At 42.1% G+C, this 11,036-nt stretch overlaps 1 protein-coding gene across 1 annotated transcript in view; it reads right to left on the reverse strand.

Annotated features, from left to right (window-relative positions):
* Window positions 1–11,036, reverse strand: part of TTC7A (tetratricopeptide repeat domain 7A) — a 179,482-nt gene that overhangs the window by 88,435 nt on the left and 80,011 nt on the right. The window contains exons 14-15 of the mRNA XM_009320910.1: window positions 7,738–7,810; window positions 976–1,136 (exon numbers count right to left, since the gene is read on the reverse strand). Coding sequence (XP_009319185.1) covers window positions 976–1,136; window positions 7,738–7,810 — 234 coding nt within the window. The remainder of the gene's footprint in view (window positions 1–975; window positions 1,137–7,737; window positions 7,811–11,036) is intronic.

Below are 11,036 nucleotides of genomic sequence, written 5' to 3' on the forward strand. Positions count from 1 at the left end.
CACATTTAGATAGCCTCAATCTCACTTGTGACCTTCTTTTGCTCTGGTTTAGACAACGTCGCACTCAGCTGCTGGACCACACCTGTGGAGGCCACTCCCTCTCTCTACTGAGAAAGCAGGCTGTCTAAAGACAATGCTGCGTGGGTTTAAAACATCAGTTAAATACAGGCAATTCTGAATGGAAGCTGGTCTTCCAGCAATGCAACAGGAGTTTCTGCAGTTTGGCTGAGAAACTCAGCTAGTATGTGATCACCAGAAAGTATTACAGTAGCTTTAATTTTTGCACAGAACCAACAAATTCATTGTTTTGAAAGGTCATGACAGTAAATCACAAGGAATTCAATTTATCTCTGTCAGATGGATGAAGGACTGAGTCAAACATAGAACAGTGGAAACCTCTGGCTCCAAGAAGTCTGTGCTGGTTGAAACCTGCTCTTAGGCAGCCAAACCATCCTTTCAGCTATACATTATTACAGCTTGTGATTTTCAACTGATCTTTTCCCCCAGCTGTGCTATTGCAGCAAATTGTGTTATACATGAGCATCAAAAGATTGGTCAATACATGAAGAATTTGTTTGTTTTTAACCAGGAAGTTTACCAAATATAATATTATTTGTGATACAGACAGACATCATCATAGTTGTCTCACACTCATTTCTCCACTTGTAAAGTGACATACGAAAAAGTACAGGGAGATATATGGGAGAAGACATCATCAGCACAATACAGAAAGACAAATACTAGAAAACCAAACAAGCACAAGGATTAGTTTTAAAAACAGAAAGACCATGAAGACAGAAAGTCAAAAGAATACCCCGAGCCTTACATGTTTTAGCTTCACAGTACAACCAGGAAGAGAGTGACACACGAATAGCACACCTGATTTAACAGGCGCCTTGTGTATAATTGAGAACAAGAGAGCTAATGAGCAGATCATTCCTGACTGGATGTACCGCATCATGCAATAACTCTTACCTAAAGCTTTCTGGGTATTCAACAACAGCCATGTTGATAACATCCAGTGCATGCTGATAGTGCTTCTGAGCTGAAAAGAGGAGGGCCAGTAGATGAAGTGAATTCATGTCATCTTTGCACAGTTGCAGTGCTTCTTGAAGATGTTCTATAGCATCAGAGATCTGGGAGGAGATGGGGTAGAAATAAAAAGAGAACACATTTCTCCTTCAGTCCTACATTATATCCCAAAGGTAAGAACAAATACAGTCATTAGAAATTCTGAAGAAATCCTACTTAGGCACCTACGAGAAAGACTTCTACTATCTGAACAGTTTGACAAAATTAACAGACTGTACTGCTTGAAAAAAACCCCACACATTCTAGAGAAAAGAGTCTGCAGCATTACTAAATAATTTCTTATAAACAGGAGCAGCAGACCTGATCCAATCAATCCCCTCTTACTTTGGCACAGCGCTTCTATGCTGTAAACAGATCCACTACAGAGGCCCAATTCTCAACTCCATTTTCTAGGATGGGTGGCTGGCTCTTCACCTGGGGGAGAGCATTACACAACTCTGCTGCATTTTGTCTTTTGTGATGGCTGTACAAGGCCTTTCATGATTTGGATCAAGAACATAAAAATTAAGTTTGAATGTTCAAGGGTAAAAGAGTCAAGATTCAAAATGCTGTCAGAAAAAGAAATATCTTTGCAAGCAGTGATGTAAAGAGCAGTCCTGACACTCACAGCAGCAGCATGTCACTAGAATGAAGTCTCACTCGGTAGAAAATTTAACATCTATAATGAATAGAAGTATATCACATGCTCTTTGTGATCCAATACCCTATTTTAGGCTATCTGTTCAAAAGGGAACTTCTTAGTACATTTTCTTTCCTTTGGCTACCAATAAGTTTTATGTGGAGGGTTTTCTTTAAGATTCTCTAGTGTCTGAAATTACTGTTACTTAAATGATTCCAGATCCGTGTTTGGCCCTGGAAGACTGCAGAAAACAAAACAGAAAAATGTATACATTTCTTTTCCTCACATATACCTTCCCTCTCCTTCCCTTAAGGGATGGGGAACATAGCTCCTTTCCTACTACAAGAACTTCCCACCTAGCAAAGCTCTGCAGACATTCTCCTGCCTTGGCATACCACCAGTGTTGAATTCCCACTACCTCCACAGATCACTCAGGAAAACAGGTAGCACGTAACTAAGGAAAGCAACAATTACGCTGCCTGCAGTTACAACAGAGGTTGCTGATTATCTAGATCCCAGGTATACTTCTGGGAGCGTGGTGCGGATTCTGTTCATGGGACAACTTCATCCTAATGTCCAAGCGACATTTCACTCTCACTGTGCATATGCAAGCCAAAATACTTAACCAGTCTATTACTGGTGACTCCATGCAAGTCTGGAGATCAGTGTGACTGCTCCACAGACGTGACCCCAAACTGGCATCTGGCCCACAGCTTCAAAACTGCTGAACATCCTGGCTTAGATTCAGGTTGGGATATTTGACTGAGTGCTCAGCTTTAATGAATTACTGCTTGTCAGTGGAGCTACTTTAACCACATGTTGTTATAGCCTACTGCAAAGGTAAACACATCGGCTTAAATCACCAGTGTTCCCTCAGCAGCTTGCTAGGACATATTTTCTTATAATGTAAAAACACTAGCGATGACAAGACAACTTGGAACCAGGACAACAGGCATGAGACTGCGGTGGACCCAGATCTGCCCGTCCGCAAAGTTCTTCAGAACCTATACCAGAGGTATATAAATTTGGCTTGCCAAAACAAAGCTGCTATCAAGACTCTTCTTGCACTCAGGACTAAAAACACCTCTTATTTTTTCTATTCCTCTGTCTCAGACCTGTACAAGTAGTCATGAAGAAATTCCAAGTCTGGGGAAAAATAAGTTCATCAGAAGAAAAAGAAAATCTGTAAACCAAACTGGAGGGGGCTTTGAGCAACCTGTTCCAGCTGACCCTGCTTTGAGCAGGGATTGACCTAAGTGATCTCCAGAGGTCCCCTCCAAACTCAACTATTCTATGATTCTATTCAAAGACTTGGGAAGGTGATCCTAATTTGCTAGTATGAATCAGACAAAGAATAATACTTGCAACTAGTGTCTTTACTGAGGGACTTCAAAATTGTAAGTATACTTGACCTTACTTGCACGTGAACATGCACACTAAGTCACTGAGACTTTGCTTTATATGTGCAAATGTCCGACAATCACACAATACCCCTAACAGAGGCCATCTATCAAAGAAGCTCTCTGACTCTTGCAGCATACACAAAATAAAGCAGCACAAAAGTCATTTGTGGTCGCTCCTGCAAGAACAGGCAGTCGCATACTGTTGTAATAGACGTAATCTAAAATAATTTTCCCCTGTTCTGTAGCATAGGGCTTGCAATGGTTACATCTCATTTCAGTGCCTCCCTCTACTACCATCAGAGTCACAGACAATGGCCATTTTTGGAAGTTAATCATGCTTCCTTGACACCTGGTTGTTTAATTTGAGCCCAGAAAGATTCCTTAGTGCTGTAACACCATTAGTAGCCTACACAGCACTGCTGCATAATTAGAAACAGTGGACAAAACACAGATAAGAAAGAATACCCTTTAATAATATGAAGAGATTCTATTCCTTTATGGGAAGCATTATACAAATCAACCACCTGCAACAGAGCAGGTGCAACAAAATACAAACTAAGTTTCTAGAACGATAAAAGCAAGATATTTGGCAACAGTCAACATAAACTGCTTTTGAAAAGCAGAGATCATCAATCTATTGACAGATGCCACAGCTTATTTATTTAAGTAACTATGTAATATGAGAAAGATGGAAGCTGGCAGCCCAGATGGCACCCTGAAACTTCAGGGCTGTATCAGAGGCAGGCTGCCAGTTTAAATTCCCTACAAGTGTTGCGCTTTAAAGTAATCTTATTTCAGCCAGACTGCAAGTCCAAGTAGGGCCTGCAATTAGAAGATGCTACCCTTCTCTGATTCATCTTTCTGTTAATAAATATACCACACGTGTTCTGCATGGCACACAGGTATATTCAGATCACACTGACTAGGAAGCAAAGATACTGCAGTAAGCCAGAAATAGCATCTTGCAGCACTACCAAAATAATGCCACAATATGGATTGTTTAGGCTGCCTCTTAAATAATAGGATTTATTTCAATAATGCTATATGCTTCCTTAAAAACAATGCTGGGATGTTACAATTATAGGTATAAAAAGGAAAATAGTATGAGTGTTAAAAATAATTCCCAACAGTAGAATGCACTTGCGTATTCAGAATGGTAAATGAAACAGGATCTCATAAGAGGAGTTTTCAGGCCTTATAATTTCATATCAGTTGTGAATCACAGTTGATTAATCATTAAAACTATCCTCTCCATCTCTTTTTATAGCACGGGGATTACAGAAAGGAGAAAGCCTTATTGACTCGCAAGAGCTTCCATTGAAAACAGACTTGCTACAGTCCACCAGAACTTCAGGAAAGCAGGCACGGACATATCTGTGAGTTAAGTTATTACTTAATTCTTACTTAATTCTTACTACAAGCTGTTTTAGATCACCAGAAGAATCTAGGCCAGGACCTAGACAGAAGAGCAGTATGTTCAGCAGAGGAGGCACTAGCTGGTCTGGGAGAAACACAGACCAGAACTACCCACATCCAGCAGTTGCTGAAAGAAGCGCCTTCTCAGCACCTACTAAAACAGAGCACCCCTCCTGGGGCAAAGAAAAGACAGCAGTCTCGCCTTCTTGAAACCGGAATAAAAACTGTGGAGAAAACAGCTGAAATATTTTCTCTAGTGTCTTAACCGATGTTTATCTTATTTTTACATCCAGACACTCCAGAAGGCGGTAGGTGTTTTTCGGATATTGCCACTTGAAACTTCAGGTCTGTTGGCAGCCCACAGATGAAATTGATAAGTGAGACCTCTAATTCTCAGCTGCTGGCTCCTGGCTGTCTTTCCCTTCCTATTTTCATGCAAAGAAAGGTCAAATGAAATCAAGTATTAAAATGGTATGAAACCCCCATATGTTGTTTTTATGTACCTGATACCAATTTACATGGCATTCAAGGTCAAAACCACCACCACTACCCAAAACAAGAAGGGAACCAGCACTTAAAATTAAGAAGAGTGCTGACTCTCTACAGTAATTTCCATAGAAACTGGCCTGCTAAAAACCAAGGCAAAGCATTAACATCAGTGAGCTTTAAAATGTTCATTCTACCTTGTTTTTGCTGATCCAAATGCTGTTACCACAGAAACAGTAGAAGCAGCCAAACCAGCCGCCGGGAGTTGGGAGTTACAAGTCTCATTTGTTGACCGGCTCGGCCGGCTGCCAGCCAGGTGCTGCAGGTGGAGATAACTACTACAGCAAATACTGACCTTGGCCTCATGGCACTTGAACTTTGGGGGAAAACCAGATTGAGACCCTCCTTACAGAAGAGGGTATTCTACTCTGTATTTTGCTGAAAAATCCACCCTAAAACACCGTGGGGCTGACCTAGACCCTCCAGGAGTCACTGGAGTCCTCCCAGTGACTCCGGTGGTCTTTAAGACACAGAGCCACACACACAAACACAAGCACAAAGCACATCATTGTCATCTTTCGTTTTGGTTGCTGGTGGTTTTCAACTGCCCACTCTAAGAAAACCTTTTATAACCATTCCTCTTCTTGTCATATCCTTATCACGTGTCAGAGGGAAGCTTATGCTTTTCCATTTCCCCTCTCCCTTGCCCAGTGCTGACAGAGACGAGTGCTATTGAAAATATTTTACAGAGTCTTCCAAGGAAGATGAATTGCTCCGACTTTGCTTGGCACTCTAACGGTCAGCTGCCTCTCTTGCTTTGTTCCATGAAAATGTTCTCTTACCTATGCAAGCTGATACCTAGCTTTTTCAGTGTTGGGTAAGGTTACCTCATTTATTGACCTTGACTATGGAAACAGAAAGGCCTATTTGTTGAGAATAACATTCAGGTACCTATTATAACCTACTGTGGAGGAATGTCCTGATTTGTTGGTACTTTAGCATCACCTGATGAAAGCCCTAACTGTGGGCTGTTAATGCAATCTATCAAAAAAAGGTATCACTTCTCTTTCAGTTAATCAGAAAGAGAATATATTAGATACTTTAAATAATTAAGGATATTAAAAATGCATTACCAAATGTTTATCATTAAGTAAACTGGCAAAAGAAGAGTAGGATATTTTACAGCAGTCTAAAAATAAAGATGTCTCAGGTATCTCCTTTCTCTCCAAGCATGCGTTAAAGATTTATATCTCACTAGATGGAGAAGAGCAAGAGCAGCATCACAGGGGTCAGGCTGACACTACATGACACACTTAGATCACACATCTATGGTAGCAGGGGCGACCGGCAGAACATCAAGGATGAAAATACACAGGTGAGGTAGACAAAAGAGAAAGTGAACATGAGGACAAGAGACTGAATGGAAAGAACAGGAGGGAAGGGAAATGATGAAATGAGAAATACAAAAACCAGTGTAAAGACAGGATACAACTGGAGAAAAAGAAAAGGTAATGAGTTAAAATGCAGTGGACCAGTAACAGTGAAAACAACAAAGAACCAACGATCACAAAAATCTTAATTTTATTTTTAAGGATAGCAGCTGAAAAGCTGTAATGCTTTTACTCATGGCAAGAAGCAGAAGAGGCAGCAGATCAGACAACCTCCCTAAGAGGCAAAAGCTGTGAGAGAAAGAAGGGTAGCAGGATATTTTTTAATGAAAGATCCTGAGCAAACTGCATCATAAAGCAGCCAGTAGGCAGATGAGAAAGTTAAATAAGCCATTTTAATTATCCTTTCTTATTGCAGGCTTCCTCACAACACACTGCTCTCATTATGAAAGGGTTACAAAAGTGACATTATCAAGAGTGTGCTCTCTCGGAACAATTAGTTTAACCTAATGAACACACAGTTCCCCTAATTAGCTCAGGAAAGTAAGAAAGATCCAACTGTTTGACTCTGTAGTGTAGACTAAGGAGAGAAAACTGCAGCAAGCAGAAAGCCTGCCAAAGGAGGAAACTATGATGATGAAATTTCAAATGTAGCTAGAGAAGCATTTAAAAAATAGGGGCTGTTCCAATAAAGACTTTGGCTTTTAAACAGAAGGGACAGAGAAATAAAACACATCGCAATTATAAAAAGAAGGGACAGAAAAATAAAGCACAGCCCAAATGTTTTTCTGAAAGGCAGTGCAGTGTATTTTCTGATCAGCTTAATTTTTATGAGTTAACACCTGCAGCAGCATTCAAATGCCAACTAATCCCACTCACTGCAGAGCTCCAGCACCCGTCAAAGCCTAAAGCCGAATGTGCCCAAGTATGGAATAAACCAATCCCCAGCACAGAGAGCATGCGATCTGGCATGATACAGAACCGAGCAGTAATGAGAGAGCCTTTGGAGTGGCCTGCAGCAGGACACGGCATGATACCCAGGGAACAAGAATAAACACACCTCGCTTGCCCCACCCAGACAAAGTTGCTCCAAGTGGGAACAGCACTGCTCATGAGTTAGAGCTGAATGCATGTCCTAGGGAAGGTCGTTCCATGTGCTATAGAATTACTATTTAAAAAATAATAATAATAAAAAATATCTTACACAAACATTCTGATTGTTATCGATTACAATGTAGGAAGGGACCCTGTTTAGCAAGTCTGGGTCTTGTTCAATTGGACTATCCTTCTCCCACCCTCTCACGACACAGTGGTCGCCAATTATTGCACATACCTGTCTGACAAGAGCCAGCTGCAGTGATAGGTAGAGGACGATTTGGTGATCTTCCGGGGCCAAGTCACGTGCTCTTTAAGGATGACCAAACAATACAAAGAGAAAAGTGACTGTTAGATTGTACTTTGCAGAACTCCTTTGCCATGAGTCACACACAAGACACACAGCACAGAACAAAACCCAGTCCTCTCCTACAGAAAACTAGTCCAGTAATGGGGGAGCACACCAAAACCAGACAAAAAGCACGTCAATGCTGGCCTCACAGAAACAAGTATGAGAAACACAACTGCCAGGGTGTTATACAACTTACATGCTCCTTCATTAAATACCACTTAATGTTTTGGAACTTGGATAACTCATACGGAGAAAGTAGCTCTTAACTTATGACAAACCCATTAAAGCATTATTTTAAGTAATTTAGGTGAGGGAGATAGTTGTCTAACTTGTTCCTGTATTGCCACTTTTCAAACAGTAGGACAGCGTTAGGTTAGCACTGAAAAAGTAATAATTGTTTCTGCTATTATTGTCACTATGAGCATGTAGAGGACTAAAGATCAGGAGCCCATGATGTGAGCTGGTGCTCAAACACAGAAAACATCCTCCACCCTGCAGCTTCTAGTCTAATCGTTGATGGTAGACTCCTAATTTGGAAAGGGAAGACACTGAGGGAGGAATGAAGATTTGATGGCAGGAGCTGAGCCTGGACCAAAACCAAGGCCCTTATTTCTCAAGCTTGGACCTCTTAGATATTACCTTCTAGTCCACAGCAGGCAACAGTGTGCACTGCAGTGATCCCTTGGCTAGTGAAGGCTGCAGTGTCTCCAGAACCAGATGTGGAGGCCCTTCACACAGCCTTATGCAAGGCAGGGAACCGTGATGGACAACCAAGACAGAACTGTTCCTCTCAGACTATGCTAAGCATGAAACTGCAGTCTGAGCTTGCTAGCCTGCGGAGAAGCCATTAACCAAGGCAACATGAAGATAGAGGTTTGGGAACCTAACTAGGAGCAAAGTGGGGCACTGGCTCATGCCACACTGGCAGCCCAACCCAGGGACCAGTGGATTATCCCCTCGCTGACCCACAGAGCTCACTCCTAGCTCTGCAGCACAGGGAAGTCATTTCACATGGGAGAGATGGGGAAGAGGAAAGTCCCTCATAGCCAACTGACGTTCCTGACCTCTTTCTGGGCTGCATTCCAGGACACCAGGGAAGCCTGCACCTGCATCGCCCTACCCAAAGCGAGCACTATTAACGTCCTTATGAGGGAGAAACAACAGGCTGACAAGGCTGGTGGTTAAAAACCCTGCAAAACTATTAATTTGCTAATAATAAACAAACAAACAAAAATCAAAGAATTACTTCAGGAAACAAACCACACACCATTTTAATGGCAGCCACCTCTCAAATGCTGTCTTGGCCTGTGAGCAAGAAGCTGTTGGAGTTGACTTTTATAACTAATGTCACCAGAACTAATTAATTTAATATGGACTGAATGTGTCCTGTAACTCTGCAAGTCAAGGTAGCACTCAAGGATTCTGAAGCAATGCCGAAGACATTAAGGCACAATTAGTACAGGCAAGTCACTAATTTCTCCCCACACTTAAAAAAAAAAACACAACAACAAAAAGAACCCCCAAACCCAAGCAACAACAAGACTGCACAAGATAGAATCCAGCTTTGCCCTAAGCTGTTGGAGCAGGGTGAGCCACCTCTTTAGCAAGCAGCTCCTGTGAAACCTTCAGTAGCGTCTCCAACAATAAATAACAGGGCAAAGTTCACATGGATGTAAGGGAGAAGAGATTAACAGTGTTTTTGGAAAGAAACAAAAGGGTTGTTACTTTACTGTTCAGTTTCCTCAAAAGGTATTAGAAAAATATTTGACCCAATCTTCCAGCTGAAAAGGCCACTTATAAAGATGGCTACAGGCCAAACCATGGCCTGAGAGATCATACATGTACTTTAAAAACAGGTGGAAAAACAAGGAAGAGAAAAAACAGAAAGAAAACAAACTCAGGCATTTAAGAAGACACCAGTAACCAGCTCACTATCACAACATCCCTGTTGGCTGAAGTTTGAGTACCTAATGTTTGGCTAGAAGCTTGTCTGCTTCCTAGCTAGAGTTAAGATACCATGAAAACAAGCCACAGCCAGTGCGAAAGGTCAAAGGATAAAAATAAATGCAGTTTAAAAAAGCACTGCAGCACTGCAATTACATCAAAATTGGGCAGTAGTGAAGTATTACATTGGAGTCTGGGAACTAGTGTGACTTAAAGTATACTCCGGATCTAAAAAGTGACCGAGTAAATGGCTTTTTAAAATTTTATCTTTCAGATCTCCACAGGGTAAAGATACAGAATGACATCTGTGGTTTCAGCTTACTATGTGCTCTTGCAACCACTGCAAAACCAGTGGAAGACAAACATGCTGGACTCCTCCTTGATCAGCATCAGAAAAACAGCTAAGATCCAGTAACATGTTCAACCTGCTACATCTGTTCTTTGAGATACCACTTTTATAATGTATTTATGACCACACCAACCCAGAATTAGATACTTCAGCCCAAGACTTAGACCATATAAGCTTCCATTTAGTTGCTATCCAAAGTCTGTAGGCATCTACATTTACAATGCTAACTGCTCAAACACCACCTAGTGTATTTTGGGTGGTGTAACTTAGTCTTAACAGGGTCAGGAAGCTCACACCTCACCTCTCTACCACAACAGAACTGACAAAAAGGGGTTTTAATCCAAGCAGTTTTACTTGAGGTAACAGTAGTTGCAGAGGAGTTTAATTCAGATAGTTTCAGGGCAGAGCAATTGGATCAGCACAAAGGAACTCCAGCCAGTAAGACAGCTTCATCGAGGGCCCAACTTCAATGCCTCTATGCAAACGCATAGAGCATGGGGAATAAGCAAGAGGAGTTAGAGATGTGCGCACGCCTGCAGGGCTACGACCTTATTGGCATCACGGAGACATGGCGGGATGGCTCCTATGATTGGAGTGTTGGGATGGAGGGGTACAGGCTCTTTAGGAAGGACAGGCAGGGGACACGAGGAAGGGGGTGTCACCCTCTATGTCAATGACCAGCTGGAGTGCATGGAGCTCCGCCTGGGGATGGATGAGGAGCCAACTGAGAGCTTGTGCATCAGGATTAAAGGGAAGGCAGGGGCAGGTGACGTTACGGTGGGGGTCTGCTGCAGGCCACCCGACCAGGAGGAACCGAGTGGATGAGGCCCTCTACAGATAGATAGGAGCAGCCTCATGCTCACAAGCCCTGGTCTGCATGGGGGACTTCAAC

This window comes from Pygoscelis adeliae, unplaced genomic scaffold (genome assembly GCF_000699105.1).
Source record: "Pygoscelis adeliae isolate BGI_AS28 unplaced genomic scaffold, ASM69910v1 Scaffold233, whole genome shotgun sequence".
NCBI classification, from domain to species: Eukaryota; Metazoa; Chordata; class Aves; order Sphenisciformes; family Spheniscidae; genus Pygoscelis; species Pygoscelis adeliae.